This window comes from Anser anser (genome assembly GCF_964211835.1).
Source record: "Anser anser genome assembly, chromosome: 6".
NCBI classification, from domain to species: Eukaryota; Metazoa; Chordata; class Aves; order Anseriformes; family Anatidae; genus Anser; species Anser anser.
The window spans coordinates 30,186,320-30,212,958 of NC_139726.1; the positions used below are offsets into that span (position 1 = coordinate 30,186,320).

At 53.5% G+C, this 26,639-nt stretch overlaps 1 protein-coding gene across 4 annotated transcripts in view; it reads right to left on the reverse strand.

Moving 5' to 3' along the window:
* SH3BP4 (SH3 domain binding protein 4) overlaps positions 1 to 24,469 on the reverse strand; it is a 41,705-nt gene extending 17,236 nt beyond the window's left edge. Inside the window, exons 1-2 of one of the 4 annotated variants that reach the window (XM_083841371.1) lie at positions 24,330 to 24,469; positions 618 to 830 (exon numbers count right to left, since the gene is read on the reverse strand). In XM_083841371.1, coding sequence (XP_083697497.1) covers positions 618 to 735 — 118 coding nt within the window. In that variant the 5' untranslated portion in view covers positions 736 to 830; positions 24,330 to 24,469. Of the gene's footprint in view, positions 1 to 617; positions 831 to 5,060; positions 6,081 to 6,117; positions 6,837 to 6,869; positions 6,899 to 24,329 lie in introns of those variants that run through there. The other 3 variants (XM_083841374.1, XM_083841373.1, XM_083841372.1) reach the window with 3 other exon arrangements.
* Positions 24,470 to 26,639: the final 2,170 nt, after the last annotated feature.

Below are 26,639 nucleotides of genomic sequence, written 5' to 3' on the forward strand. Positions count from 1 at the left end.
ACCCTTCCCCATCTTTGTATCCCTCCTTTGGACATTCTCCAATAGTTTTATGTCCTTTTTATACTACGATGCCCCAAACTGCACACAGTGCTCAAAGGGAGGCCGCATCAGTGCAGAGCGGAGCGGGACAATCACTTCCCTCATGAGAATGAGTAATGACTAAAAGGATGTGAGTAATTCCTATTTTCGCATTAAAAACAAACTAACGCAAAAGCATTTGATGTTCTGGTCTCTTCTTGCCCCTTGTGAAAAAATAATCACTTCTGTGCATGCTTATTTTTAAAGACCTTCAGCACGTACTAACTTCTACCTCCACCTGGAGTTACTTCTTGGGATCCATTTATAATGAGGAAACAGTAATTTCTCTCTCATTTGAATGCAACTGTTAGGCTGGGTAAGGTAAATAAAGTATAAAAAAAAAAGTGACAAAAGGAAACAAAAGGATTATTCAAACAATCTGTTCTGGGGAAGGGAAAACAACCCCGTGCAATTGTCTTGTCACTGGCTCTGTCTGGCGAAGCCATTTCTTCTCCTGCATGTGACAAGGTGGCACTGGGTCAATACGTGTCCCGTCCCAGGGGGGCTGTGACCCCTGCTGGCCCACTGGGCCCCCGCACCTTTCACGTCGCACAGGCTGCTTTCTGAGAAGCCGTCGCTGAGGTCAATGAGCGTCCCCTCCGACTTGCACCGTGGCAGGGCACTGGAGTTGGCTGCCCGGATCCTCTGCGCCGCCATCTCGAGCCCGCTGAGACACCCAGGGCTGGGGACTGCTAGGTGGTCATGGCCTCTCTGCAGAACCCGGTGTTACCACAGCACCCTGGGGAACCAGCCTGCAGACAGAAACAAAGCCCAGCACGTTAGCAAAGCCACCAGCTCTCAACACGACACCCACACGACGCACCTTGAAAGACGTGAGCTTAACACGTGCCACAGCTTCAGCCTCAAGCTGACTCAGGGCAGCTGCATCCTCCCTTTCCCATTTGCTTATCAAAAAAGCACTCCAGGGAAAAAGCCATCATCTCTCTGCACCTGCAAGCCAACCCTACAGTGCTGATTCAGGAGAACTTCCTCATATCAGAGAATCACAGAACGATTAAGGTTGGAAGGGACCTCTGGAGGACATATGGTCCAACCCCTCTGCTGAAGCAGCTTGTTCAGGACCATGTCCAGGGTCATATTGTCATATTCTCCTTAAAGCATCAGCAACGATTACCTCGGTACTCCTAATAAGCAAGGTGCTGCCTACAAATCACCAAGGACTCTGGATACTCTGGATAGCAAGGACAGCCTGGCCTCGCATTACACAGCTGCTCGCCACCACCCTGTACAAACCAGCCTCTGCTTTAAGAAGCTGCTCCCAAGGTGCCAGCAGCATGACAGATCTCACAGGCGTTGCACAGTCTGTGCACACCCCTTTGCAGCCGTTCTCCCAGACCTCACCAATGGGACTGTCCAGAGACACAACCAGGCTGGGACAGCACCCACAAATGCAGACCTCTTCCTCTGCCACAAAGCCTGTTCTCCTCCACCACCTGGCTTCACACTGCCCTCCTCTTCCCTGATCTCTTACCCTTTCCCCATTTCACTTACATCTATCAGACCCAAAGTGTAAATGGATTTCAGGGTGCTTAGAGCGAATACAGAAATTACCTTGTCCTGCAAACAGCACAAGGCTGCCCCAGGGGATTCCCTTAAAAAGTCACCACAGGACCCAAGCAACAAGACGATGACAAAAAGGCTGTGGGTTAGGTCTCAGGCAGCTTCTTTGAAAGCTGTGCTCTCCAGCAGGGCAGCATAGGACAAGAAACACCAGCTGCCAAGCCATCACATGCAGCTCTGGGGCCATGCCCCAGTCCAGCCCACACCGCTGGCATCGCAGCTGGCCACGCGGAGGAGGTAATGGGGTGGCATTTCTACCCTCCTGCCTGACTTGCTCAAGCTTGTGGAGCTGGTGGCTTATTAGAGTCACTCTCCTAAATCACCTCAAAACCACATCCCCGTGTGCTGTCTCTGGTATCCCACAGATGCTAGCGGAACTTGAGCAGCAGAGGATGAGGCTAAGCCTTCCTCTCCGTTGGCTGCTTGCAGAGTTTCCAGGCTGGTAAGTGGGTACTTGCTGGAGATGTTTACTGACATGGGATTTGGGGATTAACCCACGTGGCAGGGTGGTGACAGAAAGGTCCAGCAGCTGCTTTCTTTTTTTTCCAGAAACACTTGCAAAAATACTCTACAGGGTTAAACATTGTGGAAGAACAGACACATCGCTGCACTAGAGCCAAGGGAAAAATTAACCCATTTCCTGCTGCCTGCAGAACACGCTGGTCCTTTGACCACAAACACAGTGGCTGATGCAAGCACTGGCAATACCTCCTCTGGTGTCACCAGGGCTGCTCTGCAGCTTGGAGGGTGGCCAGAAAGGCCAGGAGCATGCGGGCGAGCAGGCAGGCTCTGCTGGCTGACAGCACCGCTGCAGCACAGAGCCCGAGCCACGCTTTGCTCTCCCAGGTTTGCACCAGGGAGAAGGTACACGCCTCCAGCACCAGCCTGGCAAACCCCACCATCCAGGTCAGACCCCCAGCAGACATGCCAGCCTGGATACAGAGCACCACCAGCTCTGAACATAAAGCCCTCTGCAATCAAAAGCTATATCCAAATCCAAATTCCCTGCTCGAGCTCAGCAACCCAAAGGGCTTTTAATCCCCTCCTAACATTGTTCTCCCTTCCTCCCCGCCCCATACAAGTTTTTCCCTTGCTTGAAAACCAGATCAAGCAGAAAATAACTCCCAAGCCCAAATTCCTCAGACGGTAGAGCTCTGCTGGGAATATGGAGATAAAGGAAACATGAAGACAAGCAACTGCCGGGGCTGCAGCTGGCTGTTATTACACCAGTGGGTCTCCGCAGGCAGGGTGAGGAGGAGCAAGCCCGGAAGGATTCAGTGCCCTTTTCTGGAATGCAGAAAGAGGAAATTTGCATCCCAGGCGGGAGAGTCTGAGCAGGAGATACTCCAGCCTGCTTGAGACACTTCAGAAGCCATCCCGGGGCTGGTATGCCAGGAATGCAGTTGGGGTAAGGATGCAGGAGGCTTCAGACGGAAAGGAAAGAGAGAACTTTTGTAGAAACACTTTTCCCTTGGAGAAGACAGTTGTTTTGGGTCCCGCTGGAACACTCTGGAGGGAGAGGGGTTTGCACACCCTGGGTTCTGCCCCTGGCAAACCGTGCAGAAACTTGGTAGGGTCTTGTAGGGATTCTGCTGCTGGGCTGGAGGGTTAAAGCCCTCCACGGCTCCACACAGGCACAGACTCCAGCTCTAGATGTGCAGCATTATTGTCACAGGAACACCTAAAGTGGTGAATTTTTCCCAGTTTCAGCAATTCTTGCACACAATCCTCTTAAAAGCAAACAAAAAAAACTAGACTAAACAAATACTTTGACAGCCCAAAGGTTACCCCTGCCTGGTGAGCACTGCATGAAGGCTTCTTGAGCAAGAAAGAAACCAGTCATAGATAAGTGGCTTTCCTGAGAATCGAAGTGCAAGCCACGAATACATTTTCAAATACCTGCTTGGTAGTCCAGTGCCAAATATTTTTACTATCAGTAATCACGGCCGTGAACTGACAAATCTCAGACATACCCACAAGCCTCGCAGTGCCTGGAATGTGCAGGGATGCTCCCCCTCCCAGTCTTCCCTTAACTGCTACATGGGAAGCTTTATGCTAAAGGTCTGTGACAGATGTGATCGTGCGGAGAAACAGCTGGGAAAATAAGCCCTACATGCATCCCAAATCTCAAAAGACAGCAAGAATGTACATTAAAAATGACTGATTATGAAAAACCATTTCCTCTCCCTAACGCAGGACCTTGTTCTGGATGTAGCAACGCTACCACATGCACAGAAGGATGTGGGTGCACCCACCCCTCTGCAATTTTTAGGGAAAATTTTTAGGGGAACTGGGTGGGGAGAGCAGTGTTTTGGAGCTGACAGTCCCAGGGGAGGAACAGGGCTGATTCTGAATGCAGAGCAGGGACATAACAAATCAGCAAGAATAAGACTGCGTCTTCAAACCTGGACTACGTGAGAATAAAAGGGGACAGTCGGGTGCTGGGTTGCCGTGGCAGGAATTGTTTAGAAGTCACTTCTATAGCCATGGCTGAGACAATGGTCTGCAAACTCCTCTGAAAGCACTTTAAATATAGAATAGGAAAAAAAACCACAGCTCCATCTGTTCTCCCACAGCAATAAACAGCATCCTTAATGAGTGGAGGAAAGGAAACGGGGGGTGAGTTAGTGAAGACCTTTTCCCCCCGTGTATGTCCCTGTCTGGCAGCACGCGGGGATGAGGCGAGGAGCCCAGTGCAAGCGAGGAAGATGACGATATCTCAACACACAACCAGCTCCAAAGCACCTGCATCCACTTTTCATGCCAGTTTGCTCCTCCCGGAAGGGAAAGGCAAAAAATCCAATCTACCAGCTGCATGCCCCGCTCTGACACGAAGCACAGGGCCACCTCCACTAAGACTCCCCCATTTTATTCTTCCCCAAATCCTAAATGGGCTCGGGGGGTTACACATTGGGCAAAGCTTTAGAGAAGCACCACCAAGCACGCTCCCACAGCTGCTGGCTGGCACCACGCTCCTTCTCGCTGTCTTTCCAGGGCACAGAAGCACCAAGGATCGCATTGCTCCTGGACAGGAACAGCGTGGCACCCAAACTCCCAACCACCAGCACAAAAACGAGTTTGCTTTCTCCGTGCACGGCTCCTTGTGCTGACATCCTACGGGGTGACAGCAGCTGTTGTCTCCTCCCCACCCTGCCTGCTGGATTTCTGCGCCCGGGGGACATCACGAGCCTCTGGACTCACATCCTGTGACTCACCCCTAAGAGAATCAACACAGCGATTTGCAACAGGGACTCGCAGAGCAGACTCAGCTTTGCATTAGCCTGGGCTACAAATAAGTTTTGTTTGGTGGGGACAACACCCAGACGGGACACGCGAACACCAGACCCTCATCACACTCCTCTCTGCGAGCCGAAGGCTCGTGGCTTCTCAAGGCTAATTACCTCCACGTGCTGTCCCCGGCGAGCAGGATCTCCCTGGTCTTGAATCAGAGCCATTTGGGGAATGCCTGCTCCCGGACCTCCCTTCCGTGGGCCGTGGGGGCTCTCCTGGTGAGCGGGATGAGGAGCAGCATCGAGACCCCGGTGGCAGCGGGGGACCAGGACGGAGCCGCCACTCCCTGCAGCGGATGCTGCTCCTCGTCGGGAGGGGTGGCTTAGCCCGGAAACCAAGCCCCAGCCCAGCCTGCTCCTGCTCCTCAGTGCTCCCTTCTCTGCTTTTCGTCCACCCCACAGACTCCGGTGCCCACCATCCTGCCCAGCCCGGCCTGATGGTGGCACGATGGGGACAGCAGCAGCAAGCCCCAAACTCCCCCCCCGTTATAGCCCCGTCGGTCACACCAAGCCAATACTGGTGGGATTAAAGTACACGTCCACCTCTGGCGGTTATTTCTACAGCGGTTATTTCTACCATCAGCTGAGCCTCCCCTGCTCAGCACCTCTGTTTAAGCCTTATTCTCACGCTGGATTGACAAAGAGGCCCGTATCTTATCTAGGGAATTTAATCACCGCTGAACTACAAATCAAAGATGTAGCACAGGCATCCCAGCCAGGCTAAACTGGATTAGTGCAGAAAGCAATTTCAGGAAAAATACTCATCGGCGGTCTAATCCCCACGTCTGCAGGCAAAGAAATACAATAAAAGCTCGGACGCACATAGAAGCAAAATCCTTGAGGGCAGGTATCAGGATTTGCTCCCTTCCCGGGGGTGGCTTCCTGGGAGCATCCCCAGGCATGGGGCAAAACGCACAAGCCCAGGGAGCTGCCCAACAGTGCTGGTGACCACGGCAAATGTCCAGAGCAGTGTACGGGGAAAACCTGAGCCCCTGCAGGGTGAGCAGCACCTCTGTGCTCGGCTCCCTCACGTGCTGCGAACTGAGAGAGCTGACTTTGGTCACTTCTGTCCTTGTCAACCCTCTCCCATGGCACAAGGGGACAAGTGAGCTGTGAGAGGCCCCTCCTCGACCTCCCACATTAGCTGCATGAAAATACCCTTGCTTACCACCCCGTTTCACCCGTCCCAAGGCTCCGGGGCTGCGAATCCCACCGGCACCAGCCCTCCTCCAACAAGCACCCGCTGCAACCAGGGGTAGGTGGGAGAGGACTGCAAGGAGCCTGCGCTCATCCGAGAGCCGGTGATGGAAATCTCCTGACTGCTGAGAATTTTTGCTGATAAGAGGGAGGGCTCGCGGGGCTGCCCGGTACCAAGCACGGGGCTGGAGACGGAGCCAGGACCTTCCACGTGCAGCCAAACGAAGGGCAGCAGGCATGGTGCTCGCTGCCAAAGGGTGGTGGGGAGGATGCTGCATGTCCCCGGCCAACCTGCTCCTCCCAGCAGCTTGGCCAAACCAGGGATCTGCTCGCAGCACGCTCACACCCATGGGGAACAGCAGGAAAAGAGCCACGGTGACACAAGGCAGCCAGCTAATCCTGCACAAACTGCCGTGCTCACAGGCGTGTTCTCTCCGGGTAATAATAAAAAGCCCATCAGATCCTTCAGGGGAAAAAGTTCAAGGGGAACCCTCCCCCTCTGGCTGCACAGACCCTTTAGCCAGAGGCACCTTCCAGGCTGGGTGAACCTCTCGCTTAACAGCCCGTGAGCTACCGGTCAAATCAGGGCTGCATCTTGCCACGGACTGAAAGGTAGAAAGAGAAGAAAGAGCTTGTAACCAGTCGCTCATCCTCCTCCTCCAGCTTCCCACACCAAAGCCAAGACCAACCCCAGTCACTTGCTGCTAATTATTTTTCACTTACCTTTTATTTACCAAAGTCGAGATCCCCTAGCTCTCCTAAAAAAACAACAAAACAAAACAAAACAAATATAACAGAAGTGGTTTTGGAAGTTTTAAAACATAGTCAGCATTATTTAAATACAAGTGAAGTTAACTCTTTGTAGCTAGAAATTCACTTTCCATAGCTACCCTACCCATGGAGCACATTCATCCTAGACAATAAATTCACTGAAAATGTTGCTTCTGTCACTGCTACTATACTTTATGTGACTCAAAACCATGGAGACGGGCACAGCAGAGACTCCTTCCAGAAACCCAGGCTGTTATGTGCACGGGGGACACCCCACGACCTGGAAGAGCCGATGAGCATCTGCTCAGACAGCGCCAGCTGACGTGTCTGGGAAAGCACGCCAGAATTACGCTCAGGAGCTGAGGCCATGCTGAGCCAGATCTCCTGAGCCTGCCCGACTCTCCAAAGCTAAGAAAACCCACTAAATCCATCCCCACACACTGCCGGGACAGCGCAGACCTCCCCCTGGAGCCACCACCACGGTAGCAGGGTCTTGCAGCCAGCACGCTGCAGTGTGAATCCCGGCTTCTTGCATGCTGCTGACCTTGGGAAGACGGAGTCCTGGGGACAAAGCATCTCGCCCCTGCCATCCTGGCCCCCTCTGTAAGGTACTTTGAGCCCTGCTGGTAAGGAAGAGCTGCCTGCTATTGTTTTTTCTCTAGAAGCCTGGCACAAGCATTGTGGGCCACATACCCTGGTGATTCCCAAGTTTGTCACCTTTCTGTTATCTCCTCCTCCTACTTTACCACTTACGTTTGCACAGCCAATGCTTTCATCTTTCCAAAAAAAACCCCCAACCAAAGATAAAACGCTCCTTAAGACAACACAAAACACAAGCTCTTTGTACCAGAAAGAACATGTTTGTGTGAACTCACGTACGCCCCGGAACAACTCCTGGGAGACGTGAGAGAAGAAAACGTGTTATTTTAGCAAACGAGAAGGGACTTGCAGAAACACGGGGACCTTCAGTCCCTCCCACGGTGCCCTCATCTCCCATGGGTTTGCTTCAGGTCCCACCCCGGGAGGCTGCGTGCAACATGGCACAAACCCTGCCAAGCCCCAGCAAAGAGGCTGTGGATTGCCTCTGATGTTCAAGTCCAGAAATAAGAAACCGGAACATTCAGAAAGAAAAAAAATATATATATATAGTTATCTGCGCCCACCCTGCTGATCGTGCTGGAGTCCCACTTTGTGTGCCGAGCAGCAGGGGCTCGATGCTGGCAGCTGGCAGCAGTGCTGGCCAGGGAGCACAGCCCGTGCCAAGTGCTATGGAAAAATCCAGCCCGCAAGGACAGGACGGCAGGGAAAATGCCAAGTGTCTCAGCCTGAGGTACACCCGCTCACACTGCTCCCCCAGCGAGGATGGGCAGCAGGGAGCCAGAGGAATGGCCGGACGATGCTGCACGCCCTCGTCTTCCTCCTCTCCTGAGGATGCTGGCATGCCGAGAGCTGCAAGCTGCTCCCATTTAGGGCTCCTTACGAGTACGGCGCTCTTTGCCAGCCCCAGCACGCAGGCCGGGCACAGGACGGATGAGAATTTGGCTCGTGCAAGCGATTCGACTCACAGCTCTTGGGGGCATGGGGGGCACTGCAGGGGAAAAAAATGTGATTATTGCTGAGCACATGTTCCCGGTGTCTGCTGGCACCTACAGAGAGGGAACCCGTTACAGCCTCCTTAACGGGTGCGTTACCCTTTGCAAGTGAGGCAAGGAAGGACAGGAAAGCTTCCTTTTATAGCAATGACTTTGGAGCACGAGTCTCATTGAAAGTCAATGCTGGAGACGGAGATGCAAGCGGCTAAATACAGATTAGGTGTCTTTGGGGTAAGAGAGCTTTCCCTGCAGCGCCTGCTGTGGCTGCCAAGCGTGGGCCCCAGCCCTACAGCTCCCCACTGCCTTCGTTATCCATTCCCCATGCAACCAGCCACGGAGCCAGGAGAAACCACTGCTCCAGCAATGCTCACCTCTGCTGCAGAATTCAGCAAGGGGACCGAAACGCCACCAAAGCCAGGTCAGGACGGCTGGGAGCTGTCACAGCAAACCCACCGAGAGGGCTTGCGAAACGCATCGCGCCACCGAGCGCTCCTCGCTTCCAGCCCCGACCCAGCAAACGCGAAGCACAAAGTCCAGCTCAGAGCGTGCTCGGCTGGGAGAGCGGCCCCCAGGCAGCCTTGGGATGTTTCTTCTGCCTAAATATCAGGCAGCACTTCTGTGCTGGGCGGGTGCCGCAGCCCTGGCACAGGCTGCCCAGAGCCTGTGGGGTCTCCTCCTTGGGGAGCTTCAGGAGGCGCCGGGACGTGGGGCTGGGCACCCTGCTCGGGGTGTCCCTGCTGGAGCGGGGCTGGGGCGGGTGGGCAAATCAAATCTCTTCCAAGAGAAAAGCACTTCCTAATTCAGGTAGGAAAGTCCTTTGGTTTTATGTACAGATGCAGATGGAGCCTCCTCCACCAGGGCAGGGGGGTTCTTCCAACCAAGTCCTCACGGGGAGCATCGAAAGCACGATAATCCCAAATCACATCCAGCGCAGAGCTCCCAGGGGTTAAGCAGAGAAGCCACAAACCCCAGTATAAAACCCCCAAAGGGAACGGGAGCCCAGGACGGTGCCTGCGAACGTGCAGAGCCGAGCGGTGAGGCAACGAAGCAGAGGCGGCTCCGGGAATCGCTGCTGCGAGGCACCAATTAGCAGCTTTAGCACGAGCCACCCTCCCGCCCAGGCTCCCGATGCCTATTTGCGCCCGGAGGATGTTTGCTGGGGCAGAGGAGGGCAAGGAGCCAGCGCTTCAGGAGCACACCGGGCGCTGCCTTCGTAAGCACCCGGGCTGCGGGAGTTCAACCAGGGCAACTTTCCCTGCCCTCTGCACCAGCTTCGTTAATTGCTTTCAGCTCAGCAGCACGGCAGTTTGGGGCACGGCAAAGCGTGTTCTTGCTTTGGAACGAAGAGACGGGTTTTGCTCGGTGCTGTTAGTGGCCAGCGGCTTTTGCAGGGGTCGGGAACAGCACCAGCTCTTCCTCCCAGCCCTCGCAAGCCCCTCCGAGGTCTTTGCAAGCCCCTCCAAGGTCTTTGCAAGTCCAAGAGCTCTGCCGATGGCTGCAGCTCCTGAGGTTTGCTCAGAGCCAAAAGCAAGGAACAATCGACCTTTCAGAAAACGGGGAACTGATATTTGAGCCAGTCCGGGCCTCAGAACAAGCCAACACAGGGAACCTACGACAAATGAGGAGTGAAACCCAGATTTCCAGAGGCACAATCCAGCCACTGACTACAGGGAGACATTTTAAGGAAGAGACAGCCTTGTCTGTCAGCAGAAATCCCCCCTGTGGCTCACAATCTTTTATCTTATGCCTTAGAAGAGGAGGATGGTTGGCCCTGATGATCTTCGGGGCCTTTTTTTTTTTCGTGTGATGCCACGGTGGAAGAGATGCTCCTCACGGTTCCCCACGCAATCTCAGGGCAATGTTCAGAAAGAGCAGGCTAAGGGCAGCCAGAAATGTGCCTTCTGGCGTAGGATATGCCAAGGCAAGCAAGTGCACCCACAAAGTCACATTATTGTGCTGCCGTGGCCACCGTATTAAGCATGGCAGCAAGCTGGTAAACTAAAATGTGAAAGCTTGAAGCACTGTAAAAGGCTTTCTTTGAGGAACTGGGAGCAAGTCACTCCCCCGCTACTCCCAGGGCTACAGTCCCAGCAGCGTGTCCTTCCTCAGATCATTTGGATGCAGATTTGGTCTTCAAGCAAAGTGATCAAGTGGCCAAAAGCTAAGTGGCCGAGTCCCTGAAAACCCGTGCTTCCCTCAAGTGGAGATGATGACAGGGCTTTGAACAGCATCAACACTTCAGAGTCCCGTCTCCATCACCCTTCACTAATTTTGCTTTTGATGGAAAGAAGTAGCTGTCCTCAGCGGTGGTGACTTGCTGGTGCAGCGCCCAGAGCCACGTGCTGGCTTTCCTTGTTTCCAGCTGCAACGTCGGGAAACCAGTCTCACGAGCGCGGTCAGAGAAGGGCAGGCACAGCAAAGCCACTCGCGCTGCTGGCTGGGCAGGCTGGCACCTCACCTGGCGCAGCGACACAGGGAGAGGACAACCAAAAGCTCCGGAGATGAGCTAGCCCCTCACTTACACTCCAGCTTGCCCCCAGACCAACACAGAGCCAACTCTGTACAGCTCTCTGCCCACGTACCCGGCCAGGACACATCTCCCCGACACCGACCATTTCCTCGCACGTAAAACATCGCGGGCTGAAAATCCATCCTGCGGGGTCCTCTGGACTTACCTGAGCTGCTGCACTTGAAAAGATAGGGTTTTTGCTCAAGACCAGAGGTACCACATCCTAGGATGGCCCCACAGCAGCCCCCACTTAGAGGACGTTGCAAGCAAGTAGCCAGATGGAGCCCCAAAGTCAGCTGGGCTTGCCGCTGACCTATTTTGAAGAATCGTTTAGGAACTTCCTTTGGGGAAAAAAGAGGGGTTTCATTCCCAGCTCACTGCCTGAGCATGCTCCACAGCCACCACCTAGCAGCCAGCTCCTCTCACTAATGAATAAAACCTCTTTGGATTATCATACAGGAGAACTCACTCAAGTGATGAGCTCGTGCAAAAGCTTAACCTTGATTTAATGTTCTTACACACCTTGTTGATTAGCCCAGGTACTGATCTGTTGGTGGATTACATGATGCTTTCAGCTATGCTGAAAATGCTGACAGGAGCCAAAATCTATCACAAGCCTGAATTAGGCAGAAACAAATGCAATCAGCACATTGCAATGAATTTCCTCAAAACAGCATTTTTAAGCACTCTGCCTCGGTAAACATTCCAAGGCAGATTCCCCATGACACCTGGTTTTAAGCAGCTTAACCGTTTGCTGGAGCTGACAGTCTCTTGCATGAAAGCGAGGAAGAAAATGCTCTGCTAAACCAGAGTACACGTTACTCGCTCCGTGGGATGCTCCGCGCTTGACTCAACCCTGGCCCATGATCCCGTGCTGAAAAGCTCATCCAGAGCAGTAAGATGCCTGGAAAGCAAACCCACAGCTCGTTCTGCCATTCCTCAGAAGGGCAGGCATGCAGCCTGAGGTGAAAGAAGTAGATGCGAGGGCAGGCAGCTGCTCAGACCCAGGGCAAGGATTAGGATGTGCGGCAAAAAGCTGCAAGCAGTCGGTACTTCTGCTAACTTGGTCAGCATCGCTTCCCCTGTGCTTTCTCCTCTCAGAGGCTGTGGTAAACTCGCACCAGGAAGGCTCTCTTCCCACTGCTTCTTCCTCCTGAGGAGCAGAAGCTGTTGAACACCCCTCTCGGCCCTGTTTGCATTCTTGGCCCTGTTCTTTCAATTTAATCTCATCTACAATTCCAGCGAGTCGCATACCTGTACAGGAAAGCACTACTGGTTCAATCCTGAGTGTGCTTTCAACACCAGACTCATTACATGGGCACAAAAGACCACGTGGCTGACTTCAGGTGGATTTCAGCAGCCGAGTTCTTACCTTAATTTAGATTAGAGCTCATCCACACACGGCATTTTAACCAACAAAGCTTCCCAGGTGCAGACACAACCTCTGTCAGCCAACAGGTTTAAGATAAACCAAAACAACCCTCTGTTTATGCAACATAAGAGCAAATACCATGGCTTCTTGAAATCATTTAATTACAGTTATCCCTTAAATGAAAACCTTGTGAAACTGCACGGAGGCTTTAGGCAACCTGCAAATTAACCAGGGTGGAACACAACCCAGGGGTCGGGGATGCCAGATACAATCTGATCAGCGCCTCAAAGCACTTCCATAACATCAATAGTGCCATGAGAGGAAAAAAAATAATAATAATACAACCCACACCCCTGTGCATCAGAGTTCGCTGTTTCAGTTGCGTCAGGTAAAAGCTGTTTGATCTCATCGTCGTAGGTCAGATAGCTGATAAGAAACCAATTTCATTATTTTCAGACCAGAGCATTTTTGGAAAGGTTTATCTGCAAAGAAAGGTACACACTTTGAAGTGTTAAATTTTGTTTTAGTTGAAACGCACCAGGCCCCTGCCTGGCTGCTCTCAAAGCACTCGAAATTAATGTGGTATGAAATGACACTGCAAGTATATCCCGTGCAACTTCTCGGTGTGCAATGTCAAAGCAGCGCTGCTTCTCCGTGCTGGGATGCAGCCAGACCCCCCAGCAGCCCCCCCCGCTGGGGTGAGGCATTTCGGGGGAGGAAGCCTTTCTTTAGCAGGATATTCAGGCACAGAAACAGTCATTTCCAAACATTTGGCAAAATGCTCAAAATCTTTCTCGCTCCTGGACGAAGCAGGGCTGAATCTTGGACATGATCTTTACAGTGTTAGTCAGTTGGCAAAATTAAAACAGCACCTGAAAGACATGGGAAGTCCACGAAGGATCTTCCCCACTTAAAGCAGAGCTGTTATGGTTCAGTGGGGGTGGTCTCTGCAACTTTCTGCATCACACTTTTTCTTCAAGCTGTTGTCCTGCGGCATCCAAACACATTCCCATTTCTGCATTTTATCACAGTGAATAACCCCTGTCATCCCTTTGTCTTCATGGGAGCTTCCCTTAAAAAAAAAAAAAAGACAAATCTAAGCCACCACGGAGAGCAGAGGAAGCATTTCTGAAGGACAAGTTATTCACTCTTTGCTTTCTCAGAAAAGACTGCCCCAGGCAAGGCTGGAAGATGTACCTGCTCTCACTCCTCATCTGCTGCTTGCCATCGGCACGAGGAAAGCCGCCCAAGACGCGAGGCTGAAAGCAACCTGGGCAAGCTGCTTGCAGCTCCCCTGCTCAAGCCTGAAAGCGGAGTGCTAAATTTATCCCCGCTGAGATTTCTATGGTAACAGACTACACCGTCAAATTTCAGATTATTGCAGCTTGAATTAGGGGTGAAGTAGAGTTAACAGACTCAGACGCGGTACAGGGTTGTCTGAAGCCAACACAAAAGCATCCGTATTAGAGAAAAAACAGACAAAGCTGTTACTGACAGCCATCCAGTGGGATGCAGAAAACCCAATTCTTGTCCTTTGTCTCTGGAGGAACGCCTTATTTCAGAAACTAACAGCTAAAAGTGGGTAAAAAAATAATGAACATACTTATGGACAGATAACTTCGTTGTGTCAATTGAGCAATGGCCATTTGCAGTGAAGAACTTACTCCGTTTATTGATTTTTATGGAAAGTAACTTCAGTCCGAGCAGCGCAGTGCTAGCTCTGCTTCACAGCTGCTTTAATACCCATCGTTGTATTTGCATTTTAATTGTAGCTCCCTATTTAAGGCTCCCTATCTACGGTTTGGGATCTAGGGGCAGGCTGAATTCTGGCAACAGGCTCTTGGCTAGAGATGACAACGTGCAGGTGCAACAAACATGCCACGGCACCATCCATGGCCATCTTTACCAACCGGCCTACTCAACTGGAGCTACGACAGGGTGCTAAGGCTAATGTGGCCATTAATTACTCCCTTTCCTGAGCTGCAAGGAGCTGTTTCAGCCCCCTGGTCACACCAAAGCCCCCTCTACAACAACAAAAAAATATGCATCAGAGCACCCAGACACGGACAGGCAGAATTAGATATGCTCTTGATGGGAAAACTGAGCCTCCATATCAAACCAACGCAGAGGGACTTAATCTCTTTTTTCTTTTTTTTTTTTTTCTAATTAAAACTTACTTGAAGTAACACATAAAAGACGTGAAAACAAAGGCACGGCTGATGCTCTAGGACAGTTTTATATTTAGAAGAATGACACAAGTACTCGATCAACAGAAAAGAAACGGAAAATTCTTCTTACACTGACCAGAAGGGAAAAAGAAAAACAAAAGGAAGGCAACTTCCACCACCATTTACAACCTTGCCAGTTCTGCTTTTACACGGAATTCAGCTGGGTTTTCCGTGTGCAGTCCCAGTAAACTACATTTACAGCTCACAGAGCCCTGATGACGAACATCAACTGAAACGCTGCGTGCATTCACAAGAGAGCAAGCATTTTTTAAATTCAGTGTTTACTACTGCCAGCTCTGTTTTCAAAAGGATAACTAACAATGTTTTAGTAATTCAGCATAAAACAAATACACCGAGGTGTTCAAAAAAAGCCATTTCTAAGTCTTATAGACCAGAGTTTTACTACAGAAGAAATATAATGCTTTATTCATTTAAGAGGTATTATTTCAGAAGTCAAAGACTTGCTTAGCTAGATATCTGATCATCAGCTAGACCTCATCCCAAATTTCTCCAACATTACTTGCATTTTTGTGGTGAAAAAGGCATAAAAAGTGACTTTTTTCATGATGCTGAAAGGCAAAAGGGAGGAAGAAGTGCTTGCAGCACTACATAGGAATTGTAACAGTTAGGCATATACCTCTGGGTCTAAGTGATTCCCGCATAACCTGTTCACGGACAGAAAAAAGGACTGGGGACCCCAGCCCTTCCCAAAGGACTCACTTCACCCTGCACAAACATCTCCACCTTCCCCACAAGCTACCCAAGGCACCAGAGGAAGAAGCAGCCCTGAAAGTGCTTCTGCAATGCCTGGTGTTCATGCTACACCTCGAAGACATCACAACTTCTACACAGTCCAGCAAGAGAGAGCGGTTTTCCCATCCCGACAAGCAGATGATTACTTGGACTTAACCAGAAGTGTGATCCAAGGCACATTACCTGACAGATTTTCAGATGGATCCATCCAATTCATACAGACAACAGGCCAGGTCACCAAGTCCAACCAGCACCTAACACTACCAGGTCCACTACGTCCACACCTCTCTTAAACACCTCCAGGGATGGGGACTCTGCCACCTCCCTGGACAGCCTGTCCCAATATTGACCACCCTGTCTGTGAAGAAGTTCTTCCTGACATCCAACTTAAACCTCTCCTGGTGCAACTTGAGGTGTTCTCACATCCCCTGAGAAAAGAGACACCTCCTTGCTACAGCCTCCTTTTCTCCAGACTCAACAGTGCCAACAAACAACTCCTGTTTTCCTACATGCTGTCCCCAAGCATCCACCAGGACAGGGCCGGGTATTGGTGGGTGCTGCTCCAACCCAGAGCAGCCAGGTTGCTCTCAAAGCCACCGATCTCGCTGAAACCAGACGGTTTGTGTCCAACATGGGACAGAAGCCTGTCCTACAGCAGGACGACTGTGTGCGTGCAGCCCTCCCTTTCCCCTCCTGGCAGAGCAGCGCGGCCCAGGCCCAGGCCCAGCTTTATCTGAGGCGTGACTAAGAATAGCTCTGGCCAGCGTGGAGCCCCTAGAAGAGAATGGCCTGGGTCTCTGCCAGAGAGCACGTTTCCTCTGCTGCCGAGCCTACGGCCAGCCAGATACAAGGCAGACACGGAGCAGAGGCTGCCTCAACACAGGCTGGGCCGGGTTTACTCAAATCCCATCACCCCATCCCTATGGTCTGCAGAACACCATCTTCTTTAACCATCTGGGCAGAGCACAGCCTCAGTAAATTTGTGGATGACCCAGAACTGGGGGAAGTGGCAGACTGACCAGAGGGCCATGCAGCCATCCACAGGGACTTCCCCATCCAGCAGTGCCGAGAAAGGCCCTGGGCACAGCCCGGAGCCCAGGAGGCTCCCTCTGAGCACCAGGCAGCACTTCTGTGCTGGGCGGGTGCCGCAGCCCTGGCACAGGCTGCCCAGAGCCTGTGGGGTCTCCTCCTTGGGGAGCTTCAGGAGGCGCCGGGACGTGGGGCTGGGCACCCTGCTCGGGGTGTCCCCACTGGAGCAGGTTTGGGATGTGTGGACCTGGGGGGTCTCTGCAGTTACACACTGCAGCACTCGTGTTTCGAGCAAACACCCCAGTGGAGCAGGGCGGCCGAGCAGCCACCACCAGCCAGCCACACCAGTATTTCTTCCCCTACGTCTCAGGCTCTCCCACAGCAGAGCGAGCAAAAACAAAGGAACGGGAGGAATCAAAACCCCAGCCCCTCCTCGACATGCACGCCCAGGAGCCGTAAGCAGGATTTGCACCTGGCAGCAGAAACCCATCTCTGGCTACATGCAGGGAATTACCTCCTGCCCTGCTTTCGCAAGCTAAATTGCCTAAAGCAGCATTAAGCCAGGAACCACCTGCCCTTTTCAAAAGCAAAACACCTCCCCTACCCCCTCCGAGCGAGCAGACCATCTGATGTAGCCCTGGCATCGCTGCTTTCCATTCACAATTCACTAAAAATTAGGCCAAACTGCAAAGATTTTTATTCCTTTTATCTTGCCTGCCTGTAGGGCAAACAGGACACTGTGACATTTTTTCCCCCGAATATGTTTCTGAAGTGACTTTGGAGCCCATTTTTCGTGGCATGGGCTCCGCAACTGCAGAGGCCGGGGTTTGACCCTGGGATCACAGTGCCCCTGGGCAATGCCAGTGCTCTGTGCCTCAGTTTCCCCCTCAGCACAGCAAGCCCAGAGCTATCAGCCAGATCTCAAACCCTTCAGGACACGCAGCTCTGGCAGGCAAGGGCCACCTCCGCAGCCCATTTAAGCTGCAGGAGGCATCACTGTCTCGCTGCGTTGGGGCTTCCCACCATGGCCAGGCAGCAGGAAAGGTGGCAGCAGTAGAAGGATGGCAAGCAGCTTTCGCCAGGGATGCTTGTAACATGAGATTAACTCCTCTCCCCATCACATTTAAAACAGAGGTCAACACACCAAGGTAAAGCTGGGACAGAAAGGTCACCCCCCGCTGCAGGGAAAACACACAGAGGGGGTTAAATGCTTGCCCTCCTCCCCAAATCCGTGTTGCAGGGCCCTGCATTCCTCTGCTCCAACAGCATGCTGGGCTAAGGCTTTTTGCTCACTATTTCCATGCCTGGCCATGTCCTGCATCCTGGACTTGGTTCACATTTTAACAGTTCCTATTAATAGGCAGAGCAGGAGAAGCACCAGCTGCTCCGGCCAGTCGCCCTGCTGTGCTCAGCAAGCTTGAGCCCCCCAAATTCATTTCTCCCCCAGCTCTTTGGTGGGCAAGGTGCTAACATCAGGTGAAAAAAAAAAAAGCCAAAAAAAAAAAAAGCCTTGCTCACCCACCAGCTGCAGCAGAGGTCAACACTGTCGGTGACCTTCAAACCCCTCGAGTTCAAGGGATCTCAGCTGCAGGTTTGCAAGAGGAGCTCTTTCGACCAGGTAATTTGGGGCACCGGTGAGGACACTCTCACTCACCACCGTACGGCTGTGGCATTGCATCGGCTGCAATGACAACCCCGTCCGCATCCCACTAGAAGCCCTCTGGGTCTCTGCTAAAGTCTACACAGTCCCTTGAAAACATTTCCTCTTTGCTGCAGGTACCACAGCGCTGGGAAAGCAGCGGCACCAGAAACCCATCGCCCATCCCACCAGCACCGTGTCGGAGCCCACAGCACAACCCCGAAGGGCTTGAAGGAGTCCGTCCCCCTTCCCAGGGTAGAGCTGTGACCTCGTTTTGTGGGATTTAACGAAGCACTGCAGGAGTCCAGATGGACTGTCTGGCTAATTGAGTTAATTAAAGCGTTTTCTGCAGTGATTAACTTTCAGGAACAGGGCTCTGCGTTACACATTTTGGAAAGGCTCCTTATGAGCAGCTCGGGCACTCTCCAGGGAGCACAGGCCACACCTCAGCAGCAGCATGAAGCAGGAGAACAATTACTTGGAAACTCTTACTGATCGCACTGAGCTGTTTCTCAGCAGTGTTTTCGGACTCCGAGCAGCTTACCAAATAAAAAAAAAATAAAAAAAATCCATTTGTTTTTCACTATCAGGCTGGCTGAACAGGATGCAGAGAAGGAAAGACTGTGTATGCAGCAGCCATGTGAACACACAGGCTGCACGAGGTCTGCCCGGCGGGCCTTTTTTTCTGGGATGGAGACTTCTCTAGAAGACACGCAGGAAGGCTGTAGCAGATGTGGGAAGAGATCTGTCGCCCATGACCCGATCCTAGGGCATCTTTCCCCCATTCCAGCCTACAGCAGACACGATAAGCCCTGGGAACTGTGCAACGCTGCCCGTAACTCGCAGGACGATAAGCTGGTCAAGGCCAGAGCCGGCAGAACACAAACAGGCCATCCTGCACAGAGACGTTTTGCTGACGGAGGTAATCACCATCTCCCAGGGACAGTAAATACTTTGTCTGCCCGCAGCCCCTGCCTGGAGATAACCAAGCAACGCTCACAATGGCCAGAAGAAAGGCTTGCTTTGTGGCCGCTGTGTTTTTCTCCTGGATGAGGAGACCAGCTGCCGCAAAGCTCTGAGAAGGAGCCACGTCCCGGAAAGCCGGTATCGAAAAATCCTTCTCCAAAGAAAGCCCCGGGAAAGCCAGGGGAGGTTTGGATTAGATGTAAGGAAGAAATTTTTCGCTCTGAGGGCGGTGAGGCCCTGTCCCAGGCTGCCCCGAGGAGCTGTGGGTGCCCCATCCCTGGCAGTGCCCAAGGCCAGGCTGGATGGGACCTGCTCTGCTTGAGGGGACCCTGCCCACGGCAGGGGTGGCACTGGGTGGGCTTTGAGGTCCCTGTCAACCCAAACCTTCCTGCGATTCTGTGAAAAGGAAAGCAAAAAAAGAGAGCAGCCTAAGGTACATAGCATCAGAAAAGCGTTGCATCTGTCTTCAGAAAAGCAAACTTACACATGGAGCGCCCTGGGCGTCCCCTGCAGCTGTGTTTTTCAACGCAGGATTTTCCACCCTCCCCAGGGGATGTCGGTGGAAGGGACCCCAGCAGACCCAAACCCCAGCCACCGAGGATACAGCTGCAAGGAGGCTGCTGAGACCGAAGCAGCCTGCTCAGCGTAGGATACGGCCACGCAGCCAGCACTAAACCTCTTCCCAGTGGGAACGTCAGGAAAATCGCCCTGTGGCAGCGCTCCGGGAGCCGGGCTCTGTGGCTGAAGGGGCAGACAGCCGCACAGAAGTGTATTTAAACCCGGTGGGATTAAAGTGAAGAGCTCAGGGATGCACCTACAGATCTTTGTTTTTTTTTTTTCCCCATAATTTCAAACCTGATGAATGGCAAAGAACAGGCTGTTCGCAGACCAGGTGTGTTATGAACTATTCCCTGAGCTTTCCTGCGGACTTCAATAGCTCCACCTGTACCACAGGCACGGCCACACACACACAAAAATGCCGACCACAGTTCTCACGAGGGCAGAAAACGGCACAGAGAGTTTTGGGGTCGGAGACGCAGCGCCTGCTGTTCACGGGGAGAGAACAGTAATTCCCAGGGCTCAGCATCCAGCTGGGAAACACTGCTTGTCCAGGCTGCAAGCAACCCCACCCTGGTACAGCTAATCTGATCGCAGGTTTTCAATGCTGCGGTCAGGATGCAATGGGCTGGGGAGGGAGGCTGGCGAGAGGGAAAGAAAGAGAGGAAATGCCACAGATGTGAGGACGCTTTTTCTGGCCAGGCAAAGCCTTGTTTTGTTTTCCTCCCTTAAGTTAGCTGCCATTTTCTGGAAGCTGGATCGGTTACAAAAAAAAGAAAGTTTCTCTTTGTTTAATTACAGCTCTCGTAGCCCTGTGCCCAAGAGACCCAGCTCACAGACCCAGCGTCCCCGCTGCCTGCTCTGGGCACGGACACGAACAAAGAAAACGGCACGGCCGCCGGGAATACCGCGGAGTTAAACTTTAATGTCTCCCACAAACACATGACTCGAGCTCGGCACTGACAAAGACTATTTTTACTCCCAAACGCAACTCGGCAGACGTTGCTGCTCCCGACTGCCAGTGCTCAGTGACAGCAGAGGCTTCTCCAGGACTCCACGCCACCACTTTCTGCTGCCCATCCCCAATTTGCACAGAGGTCTCAAACAGAAGATCCAAACTAAACTAACCCTGGTTAAGTCCTTCAGACCCATCACGAGTGGCCGCAGCAGTGAGGAGGCACGCAAGACCTGAAAGACTTTGGTCTCAGTTCCCTGCAGGACCACCGCTTTGGTGTCCAAATTTCTGCTCGTTTCACTCTGTCCCCCCATCCTGTACACAGGCTAAGTGGTTTTTGTCCTAAAACCCCACACGCCGCCTCTCGCCATGCAATGCACGGTGCATATAACACCCATGCGAACAAACCCCGCGCGCTTCCACGCCTGCACCAAGGCACCTGGCACAGCTAAACGGCTCAGAGGGGTGCCTTCGTCCCAAAGCCACCCCCTCGCCAGTACTTTGCTGCTGCACAGTTACCGGGATGGTTGCACACTGTGACACCTCCGTCATACGGGATGGTCATGCCAGGCAAAGAGCCACACAAAGCTAGCAGCGAGCTGGTCAACGCCTGAAGCCCACGCAGAGCTCGCTGGCAAAAATCGCAGCAGCCGTAACTAGTCCGCCTGACTTCTCCTGCCTTCCCTTCTCACTGACAGTGCCACAGGACATGTCACTGTTCAACTCCACAAAGCTTTTCTGTTCCTACGGAAACAGCCAACGGCGTTCAAATAAGGCCACCCGCACAAAGTACCATCCGAGCCGCTTCTCTCCCCTTGTTCTTTCACAGGGCTGCCAAACACACGTGTTCCCGTCCCCCTAATTTTCACCCGAGTGCCTGGCTGATGAAGGAACAGGAGAGATGAAAACAATGACTCAGCCACCTTCCACATTTGTATTTTAATGTACACAGCTTTGAGGCTACGAAGTTATGTTCCCATCCATCATTCCTGTCTGCTCACGGAGATGAAGCGCGTCGCCCGACCTCGGCCCTGGGAGCAGCAGCAGATAGCACCCTACATGCGTGGTCTCTGCTGCGGGGTGCAGAGCAATGCCTCCGCCAGGGGCCAGGTAGAGCTGAGCACCTTCAGGCAGGACTGCACAGAAATATTCAGCCCTAGGACTCCCCTAGGGCTCGCCACGGAGGAGCCTCATGCTGACAGCAGGATGGCAGAAACCTCGCTTCCACAAACGGTGGGACAGCAGCCGGCAAGGGCTGGGAATGCTGCTCGCGGCTCACCGCCTCATGTCTCCTGCCAGCAGCTGATGCTCTCCGTATTAAAGCCCCTGGGGCAGGGCAGAGAGAACCTGGCTCCACGAGGAGCACCTGCAGGTGCCGCGGGGCGCCCCGTGGCCGCTGTCCCCATACCCCAGGTGGACCCGTGCCTGCCAGGTCCTGCGCAACTTTCAACCAACCCACCCAAAACGTGAACCTTCCTCAGCACAGAGGAAACACAAATCCAGGGACTGGAGACTTGGAAGTCTTACAGCAAGCTCTTTGACCCGTTAAAGACCAAACCCTGTCCTGGGAACACTTCCAACATGCGCAGTGGAGCTTGGCAGCAGCGCCTGAAAACCGCAGGGACAGTGGGGTGCTCCCAGCCCCGGTGAGCTCCGAGCCCCCGCGCCAGACCAAGCCAAGAAGCAAACCCAAACCGTTCACAGGCACACAAACAGGAAACAAAAAACAACAGAAAAAATAAGGGGTAGCGCTCCTTCATTTTCCTGTTGCCATGAGCCATGGGGTATGCCCCTCTCCATACTCTCACGCTTCCCTTTCCGAGTCCAAGGGAGCAGAAACACACTGCCATCACTTGACTCCCAGCGCTGGGGCTTGCAGTGTTTGGTATTTTTCATCAAGCCCAAACCACATAAAAAGCCAGCAACTCTTCTGAAAGAGCAGGCAGGCAATCCATCGGCTCCATGCCTCCACTACGAGCAGGCAGGGTTTGGCTGCAAAAAAAATCACAGTCTGAGAGTCCTCTAAGGGAGACGAAGTAGTTACAGAGATGTATTTGATCTGTGCAACGTGTACGTGATGTCCAAGGGCCACTGGGAGAAATTACGGACCCCAGACCGCTATGAGGACAAATGCCGCAGGTGCCCTTCGCATCCTTGGGAATTAGCCCTCAATCAGCACGGCCCTGTGGATGGTTGTGGTGCCACCAGGACATCAAGCGGACATTAAACGAAGGCCAGATCCTCCCAACCGAGCTGCTGGGAGCAAGGCTTTGCCTCGTTCAGAAAGCCAGGCTCCTTGCTGGGAGGGAAGGAGCTCGTCAGGACGTGTGTGTGCCTGCTGAGGGACCTGCTGGACTCACCCAAAGAAAGTCACAGGCCCTGCAAGTGCCTTTTACTCTTTGGTTTTTCTTTTTAAAGCAGCATTTCTAGCCACAAAGCGAGCTCAGGCTGCAATTCACGCTTCTGAATTTCACAAACCCCGCTCCCAGGCAAATAACTTTTAAAAGCTGTGTGTCCTCTGCCAGAGCAGCAAACCTCCGGCCCGCTCGGCATCCCTCCTGCGCCACCTGCAAAGCTCAGGCATTTTCGGAACGGCGTTGGGAAAGCAGAGGAAGCACGGCTGGGAGACCTGGAGGCCGAGTTACCTGCATTTATTTCAGCTCCCCTCAAGGGCAGCTGCCTTAAGAAATCCGCCCACCAAAGCAGAACGCAACACAACTTTCTGTCCTCTTCAAAAATAAGAAGAATGAGCGGGATGCAAATTTCCCTTTCTATCCTGACCTCTACAGCTGCTCGCTTCCTCGCGCAGACAGGCTTTTTGGATGAAAAGCTTCTCGCTGTATTTAAATGTTTTTCTCATTAAAAAAAATAAAAAAAAAAAAAGCAGTTTCTAAACCACCTCCTTAGCATAGATACAAGCTCTTCAGAGCAACCCCACCAGGCTAAAATAAATATTTTGTTTCACAAATGGTTTTCTTCTCATTAAAACGAAAACATAATTACCGTGCCAAGCGCAGAGGCGAGGAATGGCTGTGCTCACCCCACGAGGCACCGCGCTGGTGCTCAGCTCACCGCTCGGGCCCCTTCCCTGGCCCGCTCACGGTTATTTCGGGGAGCTGACGGCCGTGCCACAACTTAACCCACGCAGCACGGGGCTTGCACGCTGTGCTACACTTGCACGTGCACACCTGCACGGTGCTGCGTGCGCATGCTGTGCGCGTTTACACTGGGCACACACACCGTGCACAAACACGGGTTGTGCATGCGTGTGTTTCCGCAGCGCACGCTTACACCGCGCACACATGCACGTTGTACACAGTTGCACGGCACTACACACTACACACTCGCACTGCTTTGCACACGCACACTGCACGCTGCGTAAGGACACTGCACCCTCATGCACACCGAGGGTTGCACACGCACGCTGAGGGTTGCACACACAGCGTGCACGCTTGCATGGCATTGCATGCACTCGCACAGCGTTGCACGCACTCGCACGGTGTTGCACACTCACGGTGTTGCACACTCACGGTGCTGCACCTCGCACAGCATTACCCGCCCGGTGTTGCAGCCCCTCGCAGGGCGTTGCACACCCTCTCACGGCGTTGCACGCTCTCTCACGGCGCTGCCCGCTCTCGCACGCCGTCGCACACCCCCCGCCGCCGTTGCACGCCCAGACCCGCAGCACCCCCCAACGCCGCCCGCCCGGCGCCGCCGCAAACTTTTCCCCGGCGGAGCGGAGCCCCCGGCGGGGCGGGGCGGGGCTGGGGGGGGGGGCCGCGCTGCCGCCCTGCGAGCCCCCGGCGCTCACCTGCGGGCGGGCGGCGGCGGATCCCCGCCGATCCCCGCCGATCCCCGCCGATCCCGGACCCCCGATCCCCGCTCCCGGCTCGCGCCTCCCCGCCGGCACCGGACCGCGCGCGCCGCCCGCCCCGCCCCGGCGATGACGTCAGGGGGCGGGGCCGCCGGACCGAGCACCGAGCGGCCCCCGGGGGGGGGGGGGGAGCGGGGGGGTCGTGCAAGGGGAGTGGAGCCCCTCGTGCAAGGGGTCCTCGTGCACAACGGGTGTGTGCAAGGGGGGTGGGAGCTCCTCGTGCACGGGCTCCCCGTGCAGAACGGGCGTGTGCAATGGGCGTGGGAGCCCCGCGTGCAAGGGGTCCTCGTGCAAAACGGGCGTGTGCGAAGGGTCCTTGTGCGCAATGGGCGTGTGCGAGGGGCGTGGGAGCTCCGTGTGCAAGTGGTCATCAAAAAGGGGTGTGGGCAAGGGGCGTGGGAGTCACGCGGGCAAGGGGTCCTCGTGCAAAATGGGCATATGAAATGGGTGTAGGATCCCCTCGAGCGAAACGGGGGTGTGCAACGAGTGCGGGATCCCCCCGTAAAAGGGGGTCCTTGTGCAAAACGGGTGTGTGCAAGGGGTGTGGGAGTCCTACGTGCAAGGGGTCCTCGTGCACAACGGGTGTGCAAGGGGCGTGGAAGACCCTCGGGAAAAGGGTCCTCATGCAAAACAGGTATGTACAAGGAGTGTGGGAGCCCCTTGTGCAAGGGGCAGACCTTGCACGAAGCAAGCCAGCACGGGGGCTGTGTGAGCGAGCCCTCGTGCAAAGGGATGCCACCCAGCAGCGGTACAAACAGCCACGCAGCACAGCGCACCGACGTTCAGGCCGTTTTCCACGCAGACTGGGCGTTTCGGTTCTGATCTCTTTTTTGTGTGTGTGTTTCCAACATTTTAGTTAAGCAAGCGAAGCAGCGAAGCCCAGCCCGTCACCCAGCCCCGTGCTCCCTGAGGCACCCTGGCTTCCTCAAGCCATTAAGAAAATCCGTGGCAGGTTTGCACTTTGCAACCCCTCAGTTCTGTCTTATCCCTGCTGCGGGAAGCTGGCCCTCACCTGGAGTCACAGCCTCCAAGGATGTCAATTCCTGCACCGGGGGAAAATAAAGGGAGGAAAATGCTAGATGGAAATCAAACCTTTATTCTTAATAAAGCAACGAGTTGTGCAATTCAATGTTTTTCTCCTAAGTGGAGCATTTCCACTGAGGGTTTCTGGAGTTAACTACAGTTCAGGAAGGTGGATGCGAAGCCTGAAATGGCTCCAGCCTCCAGGCAGCAAGCCAAAGGCAAAACTGCACGAAAAAATACTGGACTAACGAAATATTCGCTACCAGACCCATCAAACACAAGATCTTACACAGCTAAAGGAACAAGGGTGCTGCTTTAGGGAAAAATGGCATCATCGGCAGCAAATGCAACAGGCCAGGGATGGAAACAGTGCACAGCAAGTGCTGGTGGCCACAGAAACCCTCGCGGGTGGCTGGGCCGTCCCGTGTCGAAATTCGCCTGGGAAAAGCAGGAGAGCACAAAGCCGCAGGACATCGAGGAGGAGGCACAGGCAGCCACTGCGAGCCGAGCTGCCGCTCCTCCTACCTCCCCCTTGTTTTTTCCTGGGGAGAATGGGGACCCTGCTCGCTGCAATGATTAAATTTCCTCTTCCTGGGGCTGGCTCCTCCTGCGCCCAGGCTTCCAGCGCTGCAGCAGGACGCGGTGTTTCGCCATTTCGCTGGCTACTGAGCACAGACGAAACGAGCAGTGTAACCACTTCAAAGTTACTTTGGGAGCTAATTTCTCAGGCACTGTTTTGGTAGGTTTGGGTTTATCAAAGGAAAGCTCCCTGGAGCTGGAAAGCCCGGTTCTCTAATTGCAATGGGGCATTTTGATCTGGCTTTCTGGTGGAAACATTTTGGGTGGCTCCAAAGTCCTCCTGTCCCCCTGACTCCCATTCCCTCTGCTTCTGCACCTGCCACGCGAAAACTCTCATTAACAGCATTACTGGAGCTGCTGGCTTATTAAGTAATCTCTTTGGCACCTTCCAGCAGTTGCACAGGATGAGGCCATGGTGCTTTTTTAGATGAACTCAGGATCATCAGGCTCTGCACAGCCACAGCCTGGCACACGCCACAGGTGGCAGCCATCGTGGCATCATCTGTGGAGCTGCTCCGAAAAGTCACTGTTCAGCCTCTCCTTTATCGATGTCCTAGCTGCTTGGTATCTTTCTAAACTGACCCTGTAGCAAACCAGTGCTCTGTTCTCTTGAGTAAGATAACTTTATTTGCATTTATGTCCCAG